Source organism: Phasianus colchicus, chromosome 33, assembly GCF_987193195.1.
Source record: "Phasianus colchicus chromosome 33, bPhaCol1.hap1.1, whole genome shotgun sequence".
In the NCBI taxonomy this organism is placed as follows: domain Eukaryota; kingdom Metazoa; phylum Chordata; class Aves; order Galliformes; family Phasianidae; genus Phasianus; species Phasianus colchicus.
In genome coordinates this window covers 2,539,305-2,562,264 of record NC_143468.1, presented here as the reverse complement: position 1 = coordinate 2,562,264, position 22,960 = coordinate 2,539,305, and the positions used below count along the sequence as shown (strand labels likewise).

At 42.7% G+C, this 22,960-nt stretch overlaps 1 protein-coding gene across 3 annotated transcripts; it reads left to right on the top strand.

Moving 5' to 3' along the window:
- On the top strand, positions 1-22,851 carry LIMA1 (LIM domain and actin binding 1). 3 transcript variants are annotated; one of them, XM_031609812.2, is made up of 11 exons: positions 1-119; positions 3,326-3,461; positions 5,736-5,781; positions 7,775-8,233; positions 12,694-12,802; positions 13,566-13,714; positions 15,492-15,599; positions 17,667-17,724; positions 18,281-18,396; positions 21,289-21,422; positions 21,821-22,851. In XM_031609812.2, exons 2-11 carry the CDS (start codon positions 3,343-3,345, stop codon positions 22,815-22,817), a joined length of 2,295 nt encoding a protein of 764 aa, XP_031465672.2. In that variant the 5' UTR covers positions 1-119; positions 3,326-3,342; the 3' UTR covers positions 22,818-22,851. The 3 variants fall into 3 exon arrangements, with proteins under 3 accessions (XP_031465672.2, XP_031465673.2, XP_089984370.1); XM_090128244.1 differs by having other exon boundaries at positions 46-119; positions 3,323-3,461; XM_031609813.2 differs by lacking the exon at positions 15,492-15,599.
- Positions 22,852-22,960: the final 109 nt, after the last annotated feature.

The window sequence follows — 22,960 nt, the reverse complement described above, 5'->3', positions numbered from 1 at the left end:
GTCTAGATGGACGAGGGGCGTGGCCAGCGCTGCTGCCCGGCGTCGCCGCCGGCGCGGAGGTGCAGTTGTTACCGCGCCCGCGACAGGTGTGCGCGTGGGAGCGCCTCCGGCCGCCGCAGGTGCGTGAGGAGGGCGGGGGGGCGCAGACCGCCGGGCCGGAGGGGGGCGCTCTGCCCGCTGCGGCTCTGTCAGCGGGGGTCCGGGCCGGGCTGCGGGGTCCGGCGGTGCGGAGTCGGCGGGCCGCTCGGCTGTCCTCGGCTGTTCTCGGGCTGCCCTCCTCGAGCCCGGCGGTGCCCGCACGGTGCCGGCCGGTGGCAGCGGAGTCGGGTGGTCGCGGAGCTCAGCACGGGGAGCGGAGAGGGAGCGAGGCAGGCGGGTTAAAAGTAAGGAAGAGAGGTGCTGCGTGGGTGCAGGTCGAAGAGGTGCCGCTCGCTTAGATGCAGGTGCCTGGAGCGCTGCTCCGGGCTGTGGGGTGGTCGCTACGAAGCAGTTTTCCTTCGGGCCATTGCCACGCGGGTGGTTTCTGTCCCACGCTGTGCTGCTGTATGGGCTGCACTGCAGCCCTTCCCTCCCTGGCATCCTGCAGGACTCGAGATTCCCCTCCTCCTCCTCCTCGGGACTCCGTGCCGTCTTTAACATAACTGTGGCAGCGCGCAGAATGCTCCCGATCTTGTTTAAATTCAGATCGTACAACAAAGGGCTCTTTCCCGACGTGGGTTGGAATAATTCTTCAGCGAAAGGAGGACAAAGGTGTTTGAATGAGATGAAACTGAAAGCGAATGGGGCTGAAAGCGTGGAATGGCGCTGGAAATGCAGGACGGTTCTGGGCATCTCGGAGTCCTGCTTCGTGTCCCTCGCAGCAGCTGAGCCTGAATGAATGCTCCTTAACTTCCCATGCGATGTCGCAGCAGCGGCTGCTGCTTCTGCACAGGGAGGTTGCCAGAACGGTGCTGATCGTCCTGGTGCACCTGTGGCTGTAAGGCAGCAAATGGTGAGGAAACCAAACAGTAACACAATGGTGGAAAAATTCATCCGCAAACAGTGACTGCTGAAGGCTTCCTTGCTTAGGTATCAAATTAAGGCCCATTTTTCTGCACAATTTAACTAGATTTTGTTTTCTCAGTGTTTTACTGCAACTGTCCTTCCGTGTAAGGTGCACGTCAGTCAGCAAGCTGCTGTCTGCCAAGAGAGGCTTCTAATGAATGCCCTGCTACTGTTTCCTGTGCAGAACTGACTCCTGTTTGGTGATTTGAACTGCAAAGTGGGGCTTCAGATGATCTTCTCTTGGCTCCAGATTAATCACCAAACAGAAGTTGAAGCTGTGGCATTAGACAGCTGGCTTGGAGGTTTTTTTTCTTTTTCAGCAGATGCATTTTTCAGGAGTAAATTTGATCTGCAATCTCTGTGGATGGATTTCGTGCCTTTATGGAATCTCTGTGCCAAGTGTTTGCTACAGCGATAGCAGGGGCTCTGTCCTGTCATCACAGAAATGCTGATTTATTTGCATGTGAGGTATTCTTGTTAACAAGGGAGGATGTTGAGCACCCCTCATATTTGAATTAGAACCATTATCTTTCTGGATGATCATTTGTGCAGCTGGTAAAGAGCGACAGCTTTTTTAGATCTGGAAACCAGAGAGCATCCTTACTCTTGTTCAGTCCTGACAGAACTCCTCAGGGTAACAGAAGAGGTGGTTTAGGGATGCAAAACGTTTTCTGGAAACCATGAATTTCAAAAAGTAACTCTTCAGTCTGAGTTTCTCTTGTTGGAAGGGGCGATGGCTGCACTTTGGAGGCTGCCTTCAGTGGGAGATGTGAGGCTGAAGCTGCAGCAAGCTGCGACTGGAAACGTAATGCTGATAAGTAGTTTCAGTGTGTTTCAACACCACGACCAAAATAGTGTAACTTTTCTGGTTTGCCATGATAGTTCAAGCTGTACATCTAAAAGCACCATCTAAATCACGATCTTGAAAAACATGTGCTGGCTTGGTGTGTCATTCCCTGCATTACATCAGGTGAATAAAGGAGTCTCAGAGAAAGTCCCATTCTTCCTGAGGGTTCCACCAGGCAGCGAGGTGTCCATCAGCTGCGTGTTTTATCTCTGCACAGCAGCAGGGTGCAGCATGGAGTGGTTCCTCTGCTTCCAGCTGGCACTTTGCAGACCCATTCTCTCCAGTCAGCATTGGTTCAGTTCTTCTGCCTCAATTTCGCATGAGATCAGTGAGGTTTCACTTGCTGCAGCTGAGTTCTTTTGGACTGAGATGCTGCAGGATCCCTAATCTTTGATGCTGTTGATGCATTATATGTGTGTGAGGATTTCAGATGATCATCCCTACGTTTTACTGTTTATATCAAGTTCCTAAGATGCCTTTTAAAGACTCAGATTTCTGGAGTTCTGTAGCCTAATGGTCAGCTAAAAAACGGATGGAAAAAGGGAAAGAGATCAGCCTGCCTGATGTCAGCACTGCAGGCTCAGGCAGTGCACTTGCTGCAGGCATTGTGCGACACGAGCCTGGGGTAGAAGAAAATAGGAAAAAAGGAAAGGCGTTGCCTCACAAGCTTTATTTTTGTCTTATCAAGGAACTCTTTAAATTAATCTCCCCTCCTTTCCTCCTCCAGAAAAGAAAACTATGTAAAAAATAAAAATAAATATATATATATATATCTGATACTGTCGACTTCTGTTGTGAAAAGCTGTACAAAATTTCTTCCAGTTTACAGCAAGGCAAAAGTAATCAAAACGATTCCTTTAGGTAATTGCTAGCTATTGTGACAAGAGATTTACAGCTGCCTCTGTGAACAGAAGACTTATGTTGGCTCACAGAGGAAACGGCTGCTGCGTGAAGAGTGAGCACCACCAGTGAATGAAAAATGTTTGCATAGGAATTACATCCTCTTAGCTTTCATAACTCAAGCCTTCTTACATAAATGCCAGAGCATTTGGTTCAGAAAGCAGAACAAGAGAGGGCATAGCAGGGCTTCCTGGAGCCTGTGGGTGTAAAGGAAAGCCAGAGCTTCGCGTCAGCATCCCTTTCAGTCACAGCCTGCTTCTTGCTCATGTTCTGGTTTGCATCCTATCTCTTGCCCCATTGTGGCTGGTGTTTTATCAGGGGCAGCATCTCAATGGCTTCTGCGGAGGAAATTGTGACTTTAATCTGATGCTGAGGGGTATTTTTTGGTCAGTTGATGGACGTGATGATCAGCACTTGGTGGGACGAGTAGATCAGCATCTCGTGAACTGAGTTCAAATGGTGATGATCAAATCACTCTGTGGAGCTACTTTTCTGCTCATATAAGTCATAGTGACTGTGCTTTCTTCCCAGTAGGTGTTTGTGGTGATAAGATGGAGCCTTCCCCGTTTAATAGAAGACAATGGACTTCTCAGTCTTTGAAAATCACTGCAAAAGAGCTTTCTCTCGTCAACAAAAATAAGTCATCAGCTCTCGTGGAGAGGTTCTCCAGGTAAGCACTGCGAGGAGTCCGAGCACAGTCAGGTTAAAGCTGAGATACTGAACAATTACTGCTTCACTGACAGTTGCTTTGCTTCTCTAAAATAATATTGCTCTGTGGGCATTTAAGTTTCTGGCTCACTATATGCTGTGCAAAGCTTCTTTTAGGTGCTGACATTGTTTCAAATATCAGAGTTATAATCTCTTCTTTCTGCTGTCAGAAAGTGTGTGATTACAGTTAGATTCTTATGGTATAGTGTTGGAGTGTAGGCAGCACTGCTGATGGACTTTCCTTCATCAGAAATGGGATTTTGCAGCTTCATGAGCTGTATGGGATTCTCAGTTAACGTGGGAGCTGGGCAGCCAAGTGATCCAGACTTGCATTAATAGTGTAGCAATGTTTTATTTAAATCTTGAGAATGGGAGAAACTTTCTGGAGTCAACAGAGGAAGGATAATTACATTCTGGACTTTACACAAACAGAGATGTTGCTCTGTAAGTACCCTGTCCTAGGAGAAGCTGCTTGCTTTGACCAGTCTCGTTAAGGTAATTTATTCACTCATTGAAACTTGATTACAGAACCTAGTCATCTTGCTAAATGTTGGTAATCCTTTGGAAAGGGCTTATTGGAAGTAATCCAAACTGCTATTCCTTAATCAAGTGGAGTCCCTCTACATAAGCAGTGTCAGTTCCTTGCAAAAACACAGCGCTGCTTACTGGCTTTGCCAACTCTGGCACTGACAGAGAGGAGTGTTTTTGTCTAAATTGTCATTACCTAAATATTTGTACGTGGAAATATTTTTTTAATCCCCGTAGTGTTTAAATTATCAGTTTTGCCAGGTCAGAGACATGCAAATTTGCAACAGCAGGAACTTGAACAGTGCGCTGCGGTGGGCTGACGCACTGAGTGCTGCCTGAAACTTTTCAGTCCTCGTTTATGTTTTCCAGTTTGCATTTTCATCCCCGTGTCTCTGTTGATTTTCCCAGTAGTATTGATCTCTATTCCTCCATAAACTTATTTTCTCAGCGTGTCTCATTCCAATTTTGGAAGCTCTGCAGTATACAAGACACAGGTTAATAGATTTCTATGAATTAAAGGGGGCCAGCTACAATTCTTCAGCAGCTTTCAGTCTGTGCAGTAAATGCAATTTGTAGAGCAGCAACAAACAAGATGCAATGTTTGCTCTTCTGCATGAGGAGAGGAGAAACCTACATAGGAGCACACAATTCACAGAAGGAAAACAAAGTCATTGAGGTTCATCAGCTGTAAGACAGGTATTTGTGTGTAAGTTTGTGTGTAAGTTTCTTTTTCCTTACGAAGAACCTGGTCCTTCTAAGGGGCTTTTTTTTTTTTTCTTAGAGCTCCTGATATACATTAGTTCTTGATTTGATACTAGCCATTATTTGAAGCCTGAAGCTGATGACTTCCAGTATTAGTGACTCATTTTTATGGCCTGTAGCATATTCGTAGCTTTATCAAAAGCAGAATTGCACAGATAAGAAAGACCCACGGATAAGAAAAACAGAAACATGTTGAGGGATGATTCTTTTCTTTGAAAAGCACAGCTTTGGTTACAAATGGCAAAATGTGTCTCATCAGATTAATTTGTGCATTTTGAAAGCAAAGTGCAGTCACTGTGTGCAGCATCAGTGAGGTCGGTGTGCTCTGTCCCAGCAGAGTGGCATGCAGATTGCTGGGAGTTTTCTGTAGCTTCTTAAAGGACTTTGATTCATGATCCAGGGTAGCTTATCTTCACAGGGCTGTGATTAACGTTTCCACTGCTGGGGTGGTTCAGCTGCTCATGAAGCAACTGCTGAATTGGTGCAGTTTACCACCCAGCATAGTATGATAAACTGGCACTTATGTAGATTTTCCTTGTATGCCAAGCTGTAATTTGTTACGGTTCAGCAGCTGCTGTATAAATAGCTGAGGCAATATTCCTGTGAGGGGACACAGCAGACAGCTGGATGGGAGAAACAATACAGCTATTCCAAGGTAAACTGCCTAGATTTGAGAATGAGAGTGCTTAGCTAATAAAAATTATCACTGCGTGTTATTACTGTAAGCAGGATGACTTAAAACGTGTCTGTCATTTCGCACTGTTCAGATGCTATTCACTACTGTTGTTTCCAGCCTTGGGTTTTATTTGGTGGGTCTGATAAGTGCACAGAGTTCCATGTGGAAGTGAAATCTCAGCCGTTTTCATGATCATTCAATATTCTAGTTTAAAACTGTTGTGTTTTTTTTTTTTGTTTTTGTTTTTTTTCTCCTTCCTGTATCCCAAAGGTATCAGAAAGCAGCTGAAGAAGCCACGGCTGAGAAAAAAAGAAATGTAAGTATCTGTTTCCTAGGCAATAAGCAACAGCCTGCAACCAGAATGGATCACCTGCATGAAGCGTTCCCGTGGCAGTCTATTTTGGAAATATCAAAACTGTTGCTGTGCATCCTGCAGAAAACTCAGACACAGTGTCTGCCTTTGACTCGTTTCCTTCTTCTCTTTAGACTGTGAATGAAAGGAAAGAAAATCAAGTGACTTGCCCAAAGCTATATGTTGAATCACCAGTTCACTCCTAAGCAAAAGGCAGAACGAGTTGGCTGTCATTTCTAACCACAATCTCTTTGTTCTTAGCTGTAGGCAGTTATGTGGTACCTCTTCCTTTCTTAACTAAATTTAAAAGTCTGCTTAAAAAGAAGCTGCCAGCCTCTCTGAAATCTAGCGTGCATCCCTTTGATAACTGCAGAATCCGTTAAGGGATCTTCTCTGAAATGCTGTACAGAGTTCAAACTGTCCCCGAATGTGGGAGAGCCATCATTTTCGGCTCTGCTAGAGCCCTGCATTCCCACTGCACTGCACTTACTGCCATGGGGTCAGGAGACGCTGATGGAAGACCAGGTGTTCACAAGCAGACCTTTTAATTTTCATTTTAAAAGACCAGCAATGTTTACAGGATATATAGGTATGTTTTTGCTGGAGCATGCTCACTTGATCTCTGTAATGCTTCAGAAGTCATTTTCCTTCTCTCTGGGATACAAGAGTGATAAAAATAAGCGTTTTAAAAATTATTCCCCAGTCTTAAGTTTACTTCATTGCTTCTATGATCAGGAATAGGCAAGTCCCAAGCAAAAATGACTGGGGCTATAAAGCATGCCTGGGCTTCCTAGCAGTGTGTCTCATATCCAGAGGTGGAAACCTGCCGTGCAGTTGTGAGTACTTCTGTTCCACTACAACATTTGCCTTACAACCTTAGTACTTTCTTTTAAGTACAGTTAGCAAGTGAGCTGATCTTTTTGAAGCCTAGATGGATTCAAGTTAATTTGCAAAGCAGTGTTCAAAATGTGACCAGAAGAGTAATGGGGTGAGAGACTTAAATCCTAATATAGCTGCTAATCCTGTTTAATTCCTGTAAGCCTTGCAGACCTGCTCCACTTGCAATGAGTCTGATACACAGTGGACTCCGTAAGGGAGGGACAGCAAAAATGCAATGCTGGCAGGTAATAGATTTGAATGAATCAAATGTGTGCTGGCCTGTTTCTTTGAGGAGAGGTAACTGCTTGTGAGCAAAATTAATTTGGAAAGCATTTGAATGTTCTCCATGTATTACCATCCAACTCACAATGGTAAGGCAGCACTTGTGCTTTGTGTGAATGTTTCCTGTCTAGAGCTTTCAGTGTGTTGAGAGAAGCAGAAGAGAAAGTCCAGCAAACGATCTGGTATTTATGAATGGGAGCAAACAGAAATATCTTGTCTGTGCCTTGCTTCAGCCTTGCTCTGCGTGGTACAAAATGCTGAAGCCAGATCTGTCGTAAAGTGAAATGCTTCTGTTTAGTGCTAGCATAAATGCAAAAGATCAAAAAGTTCTGGTTTTTGGAAGCTAATCAGTGGCTTTTTGGAAGGGTTATTAATTGTTGTCTTCTGAAGCAGCTGGAAGACGTTGCAGCTCTTGGCACACCACACATCTCTGTGGCTGCTGTTGTTTGTTTGTTCCAGGACTAGAGACCCTTGTTATGTGGATTTGGGTCCCCTTCCCTTCATGCGTGGATTCGAGCCTTTTGTGTGTCATTTAACTCATTAGACCTTGACTCCCTTTTTCCTTATAAGGCCATCCTGTTTGCTCACTTCCTGCTTTAGCTCCTGACTTTTCTCTTCTCCCCCCTCCTTCCTTTCCTATCCTGGATGCTTTCTCCATGTGGCACAGTTGTAACTATTCACAGCTGTCTGAAAAAGCAGAGAGCTGAGATCAGTACCGAGCCTTTAACTTCCTTTCTCATAGAAAGGAAGTACTTCATCAGGCACATAACTGGAATTTAACTTCTTGTTCTTTCAGAGCACAGAAAATCTTCCCCCTCATTTTAAGAGAGGGAATCTGAGCGTACTAAAGAAGAAGTGGGAGAATCCAGTGCCGGGAACGGAGTCTCGGAAGGAAACGCTCCGAAGCAGCTGTGCTGAGGGTGGGCACAGGGTCGAGAGCCCCGAGCTGGGAGTTGGAAGCAGCCTTGCTTTTTCCTCAGACACAGAGCAGATCCCTGCAGCCGGCACAGCATCTCACGCCCAGGCCTCTTCTGGCACCTCTGGCCAGCTGCAGTGTCCCGGTGTTGACAGCAGAAAGTCTCAAAGCCACTCACCAGAGAGTGGTAAAATGGAAAACTATCTGAGAGAGCCCAGGGAAGTGGAAAAGCCCGAAGCCAGTGAAAACACAGAGTCTTCAGGGAAGATAGAGAAGTACAGCGTTCCGCTCAGCAAGTTAAAGATGATGTTTGAAAAGGGCGAAGCAGCTCAGCCCAAGGTAAGGATCTGACTGCAAATCTTAAGGGAAACTAAAACTGCTGCCTCCTGGGCATCGGGAAAAATCCCCGGAGGGAGTGGCTCAGGGCTATTGACTGAGTGATTGTATTCATTGTTTTAGTTGAAAAATAACATAGCTGTGTTAATAACTTATTTGAGCTGCATAAATACGTGTGCAGTGCTGCTCCGCTTGGTCGATTGCTCGCTGCAGATGTGGGATGAATTTGCTTTTGATGGAAGGTTAGCGTTTAAGATGAGAAAAATATGTGTGGAATTTATTAAGAGTTTTTTTTCAAAGCGTGAAGGGAGTGTTTATCTCGTGTGAAGATGAGTTATGTAAACATGAATTGTGTCAAAATCTAGACGGTTATATATAAAAGTTGAAGAGAGCTCAACGCTATCGGCAGCCGCAGCTGAGATGAATGCGCTGCCAGAGCGGAGAGCTTTGTGTGCATCCGTGTGCAACACAACCAGATGTAGATCTGTGTGTATGGAAGTGCTGTGAAATACCTCCGTCTTTTCCTCTCTCTTCTCTCATCTTTGTATCTTAACAAATGCTTCTTATCAAAAAATCCTCGCAGGGATAAAGCAGCAAAGATCGCCACACGAGCTGCTGCCTTCACTCGTTTTGACTTGCAAATGCACAGGGCTTGCATTTTCCTACAACTGCTCATGAAATCTGATCCTGCATGTGGACTGCAGACTGTGTGTCCCGGGGGAGAATTGCTTAACTAGAAAATGAGTTGCATATGCCATTGACTTGCAACATAGTCCCGAGGCTGGTGGAGTTTCCAGTTTTCTCATACTTTCCTATACTTCTGGCTTTGTTTTACTGCGGGTGATTTTCTTGCACTGTTGAATAAAACTAGCAGATGCATACAAAGGTTTTTTAAAACATGTATCAAGAGATTGAGAGGGGCAACTCTTTGGTAAAGTAAGTTTGGGGTCTGTGTATGATAATTGCACAGCTTAGATTTTGTAGCCTTTGTCATTTTCTGAGAGCCACCCGTGCTATCAGGGCTGTTTTGCAGGGTGGGAGGTGGGGGGTGATTTCCTGATAGCACTTCTCTGAACTCCTGCTGGAGGATTAATTCGTCAGGATTCCTCAGGAAAGTACCATTCTGCAGATGGACGTGAAGTAATTTCATCTTAGCCTGGGGAATAAAATTGTTTTGGAGATGACTGAATCTGGAACTGATAATTCTCTTAAGCTTAGTCATTTGAATGTGGTTGAAATCTGAGTGAATGTAGTAAATATCATACAGTAGGTATTAAGTTCTTCAGGTCAGGTTCAAATCCTGTTCCTATTCCAAGTTAATCTGGTTACTTTATAATTTTGGAAGGGAAAAGGCACGAAGGGCTCTGAAGTTGAAGTCGGGGGGAGGGGTGTCTGATTAGAAAGCACTATTGTAAGGTTTCTGGTTCTGGGATTTTATCTGGGGATTGGAGGATGATGTCATGTAGTCACGTACAATGAAGATAGTTCAGCGCTGTGGGGACACAGATCTTTTTCACTGAGGTAGGAACTGACTTGCAGGATCTGCAGTTCTCTCTTCCATTTATACTCTTCCTGAACCCTGTTGGTTGATAAAATCCTGGCGTAAGTGCAAGCAAGGCTTCCTTCACCTGAGAAATGGTAATTTTCCTTGATATCTGCTTCAGTCTTACGGTATAAGCACTGCCAGAGCTTTCCTGACAAAAACATATGGATAAGCTAAGCAGCAACATGGCTATAGCTTCATGGCAGCAAAGATAAAATAACTTGCCTCGTTGCTGGGTAAGTCCATGGCAAGAATCCAGGTTACTGCCTGGACTTCCTGACTTGATCACAGACTCTGCACAAACCTATTCCGATTTTCAGGGCAAAACTTGCTCAGTTTATTCATCTATTTGTTCAGATTTTGCTCTGTCTTCTACAGCTTCGATATAAGGCAGATCATTTTCTTCCACAAAGTATAAATACTTCTGAACACATTGGTCTAGTTTGCTTCAGCACTAAGCAGAGGCCAAACATCGGGTCTTTTATCAATTTCAAAGAATTCTTCCTGTAAGTGATAGCAGAAACCTACCCAGGGAAGATCAGAAGAAAAGAAGGAGCAAGCAGTTCTGCAAGGCTCATTTAAAAAGCTCTCTCTGTGTAGGTTTGTGTTCTTCCTTTAAGGTAAAAATTTATTATGCCTTGTGTTTTTAACCTGATGCTCAGGGTCACGTTTGACACAGTTGTCTATAATGAAATAGGTGTAACTTCTTTTTGGTCTTTTGCCCAACAGCTCCTCGTGCCCCAGGCAAAATGCTGTTAACTCTGTGGTACCTCTGCACTCCTTTTGTCTTAGAACATTGGGGCTTTCCAGCTATGAGGAATATTTTATTTCATTTTGCAAGCAGCACAAGCTGCAGCACTGGAATAGTGGCCCACCCAGAATTATAGAGGGAACGGAGTGGGATAAGCCTAAACCTGGGAGTAAGGGATTCCTTCATGCTAACGGTGTTACCTTCCATGCACCCTAATCAGCCTAATTACTTGTGGTCAGGCTGTTGGTGGTAATGGAGAAAGTCTCTCACCTTCCTTTTGGTAAACGTTTTTCACTTACTGCTCTGCTTTTTTTTCTTCAATGGTGTGAGACTATTGATATAAAATCCACACAACATCAGCTTTACCCAGCCTGGATTTCTAACTGTTTTTTTCCCCAGACAGATGCTAATGGTTCCTTCCAGTGAAGTTGGAATCCCAGACACCAGATCTAAATTTCTTAAGACTTTTGTTCCCCAGCAGTGGAGTCTTCCTCGTGAAAGCTGCTCAACTTCCTGCGTGTCCCTACTACAAACTTTGTTCCATTTGTAGCTTCATCAGTCCTGCTGTTTGCAAGAGAGTGCATGCAATCCATATAACACAAAAAAAGCAGCCACAGCTTATCTGAATTCACTAGTTCAGAACGTCAAGTGGGATAATAAACTTGTTTTTTCTATCCTTATAGGATCTTCTCTTTCTGTGTATTTTGCCTATAACAATATTTCCTGTATGCTAGTGAAAACCTAGACCGTTTGAAGGGCCAATTTCTGAGCTGTGAGAGCTTCAAATGTGTGGGCTGAAGGTGACATGAAAGCAGGCATAGGCTGAAGAAGAATCATCTAAGGATAGTTTGCTCAGAATAAGGAATCTGCAAGTTCTTACAAGTGTGCAGGCACTCCCAAACTGAGCCTATCAACGCACTCAGTGGAAGGAAAAGGCTTGTCATAGCTAAGCTCTTTTCCAGTAAGAAAAGTTAACAAAGCCTTAAACCACAGAAATAAGAAATATTTCCCATGCTAATGGAAAAAAAAAAAAAAAAGTTTTCCAGCTGCATTTTCCTTTCCTGGTAAAGTGCTGTTTTGTATGCCAAAGCAGCCTGATTTTTCACAGTGATTGTCTTACAGTGCTGTTCTGTTAAAATAAAACTTTGGAATTTCCTTCAGGTTGGTGACCAGCAAATAAAGAAAGTTGTTGGAAGGAGGTGGGGGTGCAGGGATGTGTGGCTGTAGCATCCTGCCAAACCTGCCTTGCCTTCTTGTCTCATCAGCCTCAAAAGTAATTTCTGTCTCTGATTTAACCTTTCCTAAGGAGGGAGATAACGAAGATCTATCACCTCCTAGTATTTGGAATGTTGTCGGTCAGCTGTGAAGACATCTTATTTCAATTAGGTCCAATTAAATACTGCATTTTGTGAGCATTCAGCTGCTCTGATTTTTTTTTTTTTCACAATTCCTCTTACTGAGCACAAGGTTTTGGGGAGTTGCTCTCAACAAATGAGCCTTAAATTTGATTGAGCCAGCCACAACACTTGGGGTGTAACTACAAAACTGCCCACCAGTGCAGCCTTGCAAATAGTGATTATCCTGTTTATCTGAGAATATTTATCTCTAGCACTCTATAGCTTAAGCCTTACCAGACCTAATTAGGGAATTATTTGGTACCAAGTGCATGAGAGATCCAAATCAAAGCAAATAGCTCTAGATAACTTTTGTTACCATAGTAATTTTTTTCCCTTCTGTAGCTGAAAATCAATGCAGGTTTGTGTTATCTTACTCCTTTCATCATTCTTTTCAATTTTAAATCTTCATAACATGACTTTGAACAATGATTTCATGAGAAGTGATATGAGATGCAAAAATCTAGGCTGATGTTTTGTGCTTGCAGTGGTAGATGGCTAAAAAGCTCACGTGTGGTTTTCTGATTTTTCAACCAAGGTATCTTACTGAAGGACAACCCCTTCAGAACCAACCTCTTCGCAAGAGTGTTTTCCAGGTGACAGAGGGTCATGTATTCTGTGATCAAACTTAATATTGGTTAAATAAGATGTCACCTGCTAGACTTGTTTATTCTAGTAAAGCAGATTTGCTAGTGACACCTGTGCATCTTAAAGGATTAAATGCAACAGTCTTTGTTTGCCCAGGCAGCTGATAGGTGGGTTCTGCCTCTAATAGGTTGCTAGAGACCAGAGGAAGACAGCAATTGGTAGGAGGATTTCTGAAAACAGCTTCTCTTCAGAGGACCTTGATGTTGGCCAAGGAGAGAAGAGTCACAGTGCATCAGGTCAGTAATCCCCCTGTTTGTTTGTTTGTTTTCCCCAGTTTATATAATAGAGAAATACTATATACAATGCAATGGAATTAAATTTTGCCTTTCATAAGTAGAAAGAAGTGTAACTATCTCCCATTTGCAAAGTCTATGCAAACATCACGTTTAATTAACTCAATCTTGCTGAGAGTGTTAAAACATTGCCCCCTTAAGCAAGGGAAACTGAGGTACAGGAGATAATTAGCATTAATCAATAAAAGCAGTCATTCCTATGACTACTTTTAATAGTCAATCTCATTTAGAAGATAAGTAGTGAATTGATGATGGGTCTTCCTTGTTTTAATTCTTGTCCCTCCTGCCATATGCAGATGCTTCTAAGGATGAGTGAGGCTAAACTGAACTAATTTATGACATGTTTGTTGTTGAAATCTTCATCTTTAACATGTCATGTGGTAAATATTTTCATGGAGAAGGTGGAAGTGGCAAGTGAAACTCTTCCTTGTGTTCTGTCTTCTTTAGAAGACTAGCAGCTGTGCCTCTACATCAATGATGTGAATTCCCACTTAGCTGCCGTAGCAGCTGCTGTTTGCTTCTGAGACCACTGACTGAAATCTGTCAGGTGAATGTGCTCCTTCTGAAACTAGCTGGGTAGATTACAGGACTTAGAGCCTGTGACTGAAGGACTTCTGACACACTGGATGGGGTTTGTAATTTTCACACGTGCTGTTGGTGTTTGTGAAAGTTACTCTTTATTCATGTAATTCTTTTCATCTTGTAGATGGAAGTCCAGCACTCAGCCCAGAGAAGGTAGAGACCAAGAAAAGCCTAGAGATGCCTCGGTTGACAGAAACTTCAATAAAGGATAGGCTGGCAAAGTATCAGGCAGCTGTGTCCAAGCAGGGCAGTTCCCAAGGCCTCGTTACCACGGTAAGTCTGTTTGCCTTGGGTGGACGTGAATTTTAGCCCCAAACTGAGGCTGGAAAGAAGATGCTACAGAAACCAAGCTTTTTGAAGATAATACCGTCTTGTTTTGAAGAGACCTTTGTGCTCGTAGGACTCATTTCTAACGAAGAGTTGACTGTACTGCAGGGAGTAACGAGTATTTGCATCTTGCTGGAAAGATGCTTGCATCTTGAAAGTTTTCCAGGAAATTAATTGCTGGTGTCCTGATTGCAGTCCTTCTGAAACTTAACTGACATTCTTTTTCTTTCTGCCTGTCTGGAGCTCTCTGCATGCTAGAAATAAACAAAAGCCTCACTTCTATAATGTACACTAGCTTTAAGCTAGGGGAAATAGTCTCTACCTAACTGAAATGATTTCTCAATTTTGTCTGTGGTGTAGATTTGATTCTGCAGCTCTTGGCAGGAAAATCTAGTAACCTTCAAGGTCTGAGTGAAAAGGAACTGCAGCCAGTGCAGCAAATGTTGTTATCTGCAAATTGCTGTTTTGAGTCCTGTTTCTCACTTCTATTCAGTTTGCCAGATTATTTCTTCCAGTCTGTGGCTCAGAGTAGCAGCTGATTCAATAAGATGTGTCCTAACAGCAAGAGATTTACCATAGATTGTCTTTTCTCTTGAGGCTGTCGTTTGCAATTCCCTAGTGCTATCAGTTTGAGTGTCACTGCAGCCTGTAGCTCTTAGGAAGCCCCATGTAGTAGAATTTCTTTTGGTTTTGGCCTGGCATGTCAATAAGGGCAGCAGGTAAGGTGCTGATGAGGTCAGTGTTTGCAATACTTAGAATAGAAGCTGTAAGTCTTGGTTATTTTCCTTCTTTGCTGCCAAAGGAGCTAAGTTTCTTTTGATATGGCAGTGTGCTATTTATACTTCCCTTCTCTGAAAACGTGTCACATCTATGCTGCAAAAGAGAGACATAATCTCTCCTGGGATCAACTATTTTGTGGGCATTGTTGTGTAATTAGGTCTGGATTAAAACTGGTGGATGTTTTTGCAGCGGGTTAGAGGAATGGTGAGAAGCAATTCTTTTGATAGCATCACAGGTGACACAGAAAGGGTATGGAGAGATGGAGAACAGCATATTTAGAGATCTGCACTTAATTACATACTTGTTAGATGCGATTGGCTTACAGAATCCAGTGAGCTGCTAGTGCTGGCATTTGGCTATCTGTCTTCCATGTTACAAAGAGGATGTCTTGTGAATGGCATGAGTCTTTCCCCAATTATCTTGAATCCTGCGGCAATGGAACACGAGGTTTTGCTGGATTATTATTAAAGTGTGAAAGCTTCTTTTGTGTACATCTGAAGACAGTTTGTAAAGAATAGAAATCTTGGTAAATAACAGTTGTTTTTTTATCCCCTTTTTTTACTAGCATAGAAACAAGTAGGATTTGCTTTTATGTTGTATTTATCAATTAATCAGTGCTTTATATGGTGCTTATCTTGAAAAGTTAACATGTCTGGAAAGTGAAGGTGTGGAGTGAGCAGGAGAAAAATGGAAGACTTGATCTTAAAGGAAATCTGCAGTCAGAGAAAAGGGCTGTCGTTATCTTCACAGAATAAAATTCTACAGCCCAATCTCTTTTCCTCGTTAAAATCCATCACTTTGCAAATGTGTATTGATTTTTTTTTTTAAGCTCTTGCACTTAGTTATTGCTGTATGTGCTAGGAAAACAGTTTACAAAACAAAAAAAGCAAGTACTTTCCTAGGAGAAAAGAGCCTGTCAACTTTCAAGTGCTTTATTCTATAGAATGAGATTCAAGCCAGTGAAAATGAAATCAAGAATTACAAATCTGAGCAGAAGGAGAATATGCCACCAAGTTTTGAGGACTGCATTTCCTATCAGGATGGGGAGAAGGTAAGATGCTCATGCTGGTGAAGATCAAGGACTTCACTGTAAGTGGAACAAATTGCTGAGTTTCAGCTGAGATGTTTGTTCCATGCTATTTAGAAACTGAATCGAAGCAGGTGTCTATATACCTGCAGAATTCCTTATTTTTTTTAATCTAGTATCTGTATCTGCATTATAAGCTAGCAGATCTCATTTGAAGACTTTTGAAGTTGTAAAGAACATCTAGAGACAAGTCTTAAAGTTTTCTTGCAGATTTCCCAGTAATGACCTGAGTTAGTATGGCAGAACCCTTGGTTGTCATACTTAATTTTTAGTGGCTTCAGCAGCTGATGAGAACTGAAACCTCTGATTTGGGGTTGGTTTTCTTTGACTTTACTGTTAATATTTGATTATGGTGAAGTCACCTAAACTTTTGTGTCATACTCCCTAACAAGTAGGTGTTTTTTTAATATAACATAAAGGATGAAAAGCTCTGTGTGATGCGATGCATGTAAAGGAGACTTTGTCACCATTTCTTCTTTAGCAGCTACATTTTTGGTTAAGGTAGCAGAGAGAGCCAGTCTGGGTTTGTTCCCATTTTTGAGCTTCAGCTGTAAATTGAGGCTAAATTACTCTCTGAATACAGAGATAATAAAGCACGCTCAACCATTTGCGTACTAAACTGGGATAGCAGACGGGATAAAAGTAGCTGAATAATAATTGGGGTACTGTGTATTCAAACCATTCTGAACACGTGGCAGCCTAATGCCAGGAGGGCTTTTAAAGCTTTCCAGCCTTCCTTGGGCCAGGAGCCAAATTGTTGCTTTCAGCTGTTCGTTACTGACAGCTGAGCAGCTCTGTGTTTTACTGGTTGAGGCTGCTTATGCTAAAAGGTGAGTTAATTAAAAGAACACCTGTGAAATCAGAATACTTTTCTGCTGTTGTATGGAAGATTTGAATAAAAGTGGTTGTACTCAGCTGGAATGGCTAAGTTACTTATTGAGGAGTCCAGGTGTAATAAGGAAACTGAAGAGTGCATTTTTTGGGAAGCGGGATTGTCCGTTTGAAATGGCATGATGAAATTTGGAAATAAGCCTAATTAAAACTACTGGTATGAATGTCAGCAGTAGGAATCTTCAGGCAAAAAAGAGAGCAAAAGAAACCTGTTAACTTTCTCTGCCATTTTTTACATTAAATCCATGACAGATTTAGAAATCAGATAGGTGTGACTCTAACACCCACAGAACGTGCTGATGCACTTCCCAGTGCACCAGTGTTCGTTACTTTGTCAGTAGAACAACACGTGTTAATTTATGTAACTTGTCTCTTTTGTTACCTCCTTAATTTGCAAATGTCAGCTGCCTGCAATGGACCATTCAGTCGTTAAAGTGAATTAATGATGACCTGCCATTAATCTTGCTACAGCAGTTTAGTTTCTCAGTGTAGCTACTTAGAGCTATTTGATAGCAATAGTACCAAATTTAACAACTCTACATCAAGTGCTTTATCTGTAATGCGTTCAGTATCTGAAACCGATTTATAGCTACCTCTTAGAAAAACTGTGGAAGTTCATGGATTTTTTTTGTTGTTATTAGGCTTTTGTTTTGTTTTGGAAAGCACTGTCTTTGCTGAATGCTTACGTATCATAGATGTGTCAAATGTTGGAGGGAGCCATGAGATTTCCAGTAAATGTGTATTGCTTGGTGGCCAAGGATTTTCTCAGTAAGAACTAGGAAGTGCATCAGCAAAACCAGAGAGGCTTTCTAATGACTAAGAGATAAGGACATACAGGCTGCAGGTGCTTGGGGGGGAAAAACAAAAACAGTGTTTGTGTGAACACTACAGCAGATGATCTGAATGTCGCAAGAGCTGTAATTGTGAGAATATCTGCCTTGTAGCAAGCACTGAACGTTCTTGACAGTCAGCTGGACTCTGTCTTGGGCCTTACAAAACAAAAAAGTAGCTTTGTGTGTCCATTAGTATGGCCAGTCTCTTCCTGTCTGAGTGTTAATGCTGTTCACTCTGTGTTACTTGGGCCATGATCCTCAGGCTTCTGAAGGCTGTGGGTGCTCATTGCCCAACGTTCTCTTGCAGGTTTCTGTAGGTGAGAACAGCCTGTCTTTCCACTCCAGTCTTTCAGAGGATGGCAATGGTAAGCACTCATTTTTCTGCCTCAGCAAGAGTAGGATGTGTGAATGAGGACAAGTGCTCCCTCTTACCCATCAGTTGTTGGTAGGCTGCTTAGGACTGCTCCTGTCAAACGATAAATTTGACCTAATAAACGCTTTTCTCACACCAGAAGTCTGTCCTGTGCAAGGCTGAATGTACCTGCTAATGCTGCACAACTACCAAATACCTTTGGCACTGACCAGAGGTAGACAGTTCCCATTCTGTTAAGTCCTTCTCATGCTGCATTAGATTTACACCCGAATTCAGGGCCATGTGAGAGCACTTTGCAGAAATGAGAGCACAGTTAGGTGTTGGATCTCTGTATGTAAGTTTCTGTAATGTATCAACTTAACTATTCTGACACGTCAGTAGACTGATCACGTTTAAATGTATTTGCTTTATCTAGATCAAAAAGTTTAATAGCAACAAACATTTTAGCCCCTAGCTGGTAGAATTGCTATTTGGCCTTATCAGCGTAAACTTTCCATGGTTTTCATGTTACTCTATTGATCTTTTCTTCCTCTTTTCCCCTCCCTTAGTTGGACAAAACCTGGAGAGTGAGACAGAAATTCAGAAGCCTGTCAGCACAAAACAGCAAAACTTTGGTTCCAAATCACTTGGCCAGACAGATGCATCTCTGCCAAAAACAGTGAAGGTAAAGGAGCTATTTATTCTCAAACACTGGCAACAGTTAGAAACAACTCTCTTCTCTTTTTAATAGTGAAAAGCCTTAATTCAACCAATCTGTCAGCAAAGTAACTGTATTAATCTCTGATCTGACTGTGAGGGAACTTCAGTGCTGAATGGAGAAGCATCTCAAAACTTCTGTTCTTCAGATATGAAGCTTGAGCTGTGTACAGCTTGCTGCTGTTGCAGTGGTTTGCCCTGTGCAGAGGCAGCCTGTTCCTGTTCAATGGGGAAAAAGGGGTTTGAGCAGGGATGCAGATCCTGCCAGGGTTTGTCTATGCCTCCTATGAAGTCAGAGCTCCTAGATGTTGGCACTGGGGTCCTGAACCTGAGAGCCTCCTGTAGGCCAGGACCTGCCTCTCCATGCTCCTCTTCCAGCTGTTCCCAAAGCAACAGCAGTTGGTAGAAATTTAATATCAGAGGTGAATGGTGAGTGACTCCACAGAGAATGAAGTGTGGCATTCTCATTAACAAATCTCCAATGTTAGATTTCCTTTAGCAGGGGCTCTAAAGCAGATGGAGCACTTCTTGGGTAGGAATGTATTTGCTAATCTTAGCCATGCAGACAGCAGTTCTGAACGTTTTGATCACACTGCACTTGTCACATGTGCTGTCTGGAGTTAGGATGCCTATTCCCTGGGCTGCCACAGGCTTCCTGGCTCACTCCTGAGGAAACAAGTGTGCTTTTGTTGTTTTCCCCATCTTGGAGAGGAACAGCACTGATCTAAGCAAGACCAGTGAGATGTGGATTCTTAGTGTTCAGAGGTATAAATGCTAGCATAAGAAATTAGAGCTGCCTGTAATGTTTTTTGATCTATCTGTGAAAGCATACAAGGTACATGCAAGCTATGTATTTTGGTCCTCTGCAATCTCTTCCTATTATAACCATTTTAGTCCTCTACCTTGTTACTGCTTTTGATGCTGCGCTGCTCAGATAGAAACCTAGATGCTGTTTATTCACTTAAGGTTCCTATTTGTCTTTTCCAGCTTCTGTTTCCTGTTCTTGGTTCCTAATCTCTACTCCTGCCTTCTGCTTCCCTCCTAATGTGAGCTCAACTCTCAGCTTTCTCTCAAGTTCTTTACTTATTGGGCCTCACCTTCCTCCTGTAGCTCCTATTTGTAGTATGCCTGGAAAAGAATTTCTTTCTCTTCACACCCCAAAACACCTCACCATCAGACACAGGGCTCATTGTTATACAAGTAAGTTCCTCTTCTTAGATGAGGATGCACATTGCAGAAGCACATGCCAGCTCTCTAATGTAATGTTGCAAAACTGAGCTCTTGGGGTCACTTTTTGATGGGCAAGTAAATTGTTGCTGCCTTGCTTCCTGTGGCAAAAGAGGATGGTCAGAGTTTTATCTGAATTGGTGAACTCTCATTTTCTGAGATTTCATTTAGCAACACGAGATTCAGAGTTCATAGGCAGTTTTGGCAGCACATAGGGATTGTGGGTCTTTTCAAAACCAACTCTGAATTTTTGTTGGTCTAGTTGTCGTTGTAATTACAACTGTAATCTACTGTAGCTTAAAGCAGTGCCTTAAAAAGCTGAAATACCTATTGAACTGGAATTAAATTGGCAGCAAATTTTATGGCTGTGACAAACGGACTTCAGCTGGCTCTGTCTTCAGCAATCTGTCCCTTGCATATTGTAACTTTCATTGCCTAACCATTGTTTCTTGTCTGTTATAAATGAATTGCTGTAATTATGTTTTCCTGCAGTCTTCCTGTTTTTTTTCTTTAGCCACAATATTTTTCCTTGGAGCTTTTCAATAAGTTTGTAGCAGGTAATTCTGTGTCCAAAAAAAGTTTTTAAATGCTGTACTATCAATATTCTATGTAAGCCCATGGATATGGAGCTCAGGCACTCCTGTGCTGCTGCTGAAGTAGTTGCTGTCAGTGAGCAGCCTGAGAATGCCCGTTTCTCACCTGCAATTTATTTTTTTTTCTTGGAGGTATCTTTCCTACTGGCCAACCATAACAGATTCCGAGAAGTGAATGGCACCAAGTGACCTTTTTCATGGACAATGTGCTTGCTTCCTTGATGCTTTCAGAAAACAAAGTCTGAAACTGTTCCCATATAGCGGGGCAGCGATGCTTGACTCCTTAGTGTTTAAGTTTACCCTTGCACTAAATTCTCAGGAAATTCTCTTGGTAACTACATAAACAGTTTTAGCTTTTTAACCTCAAAGCCCTGCTCAGCTTTAAGTCTTGAGCAAGTTTGAGGGCTGTTTGTCCTGAAACCCGACTACAGTTTTTTTTGCTGTAGAACTGGAATTGCTTACAAATGAAGTCAGAAGCATTTCCTGCTGCCCACATCTGCACTGAGGCTATTTTCTCCTCTTTAAAAGAGTAGAGCATTTAGCAAAAATGGACTTCAAACTGCTGAGGGCGGTCTGCACTGTTCCTCTTCTCTCCCCAGCCTCAACCTTTTATGTTGAGGTTTTCAGATCTTTTTCTCTGTGACTTTCTTTATTTTGGGAAGTCTTGTAATGACTGTATCTACTTAAATATTTCATTGTTTTCCCATAAAGAAAAAAATGAGATTGCAGAAACAGATTAGATTTCTGGGAACTGTCAAAGTTACAGCTGGGTTCGAGCATTTCCATTGTTCCTTCTCAGCTTGTGATGCCCAGCTCACTGGGGCACAACCTTGGCTGTCAAACCGCACCGATCCCTGTAGGCTTGCTGTAGCTTCTTCCTTGCTCATTGCCCACCAGAACCCGCTCTGTCAGAATTAGCATTGAGGTTGCAGAAATCCTGCCGTTCTTCTGACAACTGTGAAAGCTGTGTGTGAATCCAAGCCAAGTCTCCTAGCAGTTGATTCATTTTCCAGCTAACAAACTTTCTCTTCTTCCCATAGAAGTTTCAGTTGCCAGCAAAGGAAACCTGTGTTGGGTGTCAGAAGACAGTGTACCCAATGGAAAGGCTCCTTGCCAACCAGCAGGTGTTCCACATCAGCTGTTTCCGCTGTTCCTATTGCAACAGTAAACTCAGGTAAACACGCTGCTCCATTTGGCTGCCTTCGAGGAAGTGTGGCTTTCCTATTCTCAGAAGCTGAGTAAGATGCTGTCCAGGCTTAGCAGAAGTGAAATCAACTATAATCCAGTGAACTGAATAGGAGCATGGTAATGCAGTCCTAGCTCTGCCAGTTGCCTTTGCACTTAATGTGGTGTATTTTGTAACTTGTAATGTCACTTTATGACAGAAAAATGTGGTGTCCACCTCCTGATACTTGAAAAGAGGGTGATGCAAGCACATTAGAACTGCAAACTTGTCTTCTCTAAACCTATTGGAAGGAATTTAATTTTTTCAGCAACGTAACTAAAATATACCCTTGTCTCAGCAGCTAAAAAACAGAATGCTAACATCTTATTTTGTATTTCTCTGTACAGTCTTGGGACATATGCATCTCTGCGTGGGAATATTTACTGCAAGCCTCACTTCAATCAGCTCTTCAAAGCTAAAGGTAATTATGATGAAGGCTTTGGACACAAACAGCATAAGGAATTATGGTCAAGCAAAACGGAATGCGAGGAGTCCCTGGAGAAAACTCTCCATGGTGTAAATGCAACTGAGAGTCCTCAAAACCCAGGAGTAGAGGATGCCCCAATTGCAAAAGTAGGAGTTCTGGCAGCAACTATGGAAGCAAAAGCTTCAGCTTTGCCTGAAAGAGAAGAGAAACCAGCAGAAACAAAAAAGCTTAGGATTGCCTGGCCGCCTCCGTCTGACCAGAGTACTCAAGGAAGCACTTTGGATGAGGGCATCAAAGTATTAAAACCCAAATGGCCCCCAGAAGAAGAGAGTACCAAGCCAGATGTGTTGGAGGATGTGGATCTGGATCTCAAAAAGTTAAGAAGATCTTCCTCACTGAAGGAGAGAAGTCGTCCCTTTACGGTAGCAGCCTCGTTTAGAACAGTATCTGTGAAAGGCCATAAAACAGACAATTCATCCTCTCCTTCTAAGGCAGAGAGAGACGTGTTGAAAAGAAGTGAGGAACTGGAGAGAGAGGTTGTGGTAGACAAAAAGCAAAAGGAAAAGATTGAGAATAGGAACGTGCAGAATGCTGAGGAGAAAAATGTAGAGGAAGAGCGGGAATTGCCTGGTATCAAAACAGCAGAGCACAACTTTGTAGAAAATGGCCAGGAGAATGCAGAGACAGATGAGGAAGAACATGCTGTGGAAGAGCAGCAAACCTCAAATGAAGAATTCCTTGAACCAAATTCTCCGAAACATTCCAGCTTATCCAATGTAACTGCAAAGGAATCTTCTCCTGAGCAGAATCGCAAATCCCAAGATGTTGGTTTCTGGGAGGGTGAAGATATGGAAGATCTATCTGTGGAAGAACAGATCAAAAGGAACCGTTACTATGAAGATGATGATGAAGAATAAATAGGCCTTTTATAATAAAACTTGCTTCAAGGTGCTGGGCCTTTTTTAATTGGTGTTTTTAGCTTTAACAAACAGCTGCCCTGTATGAAAGCGATGCTATACTGCACATCAACATTAAGGGAATCATATATACAAATTATCTC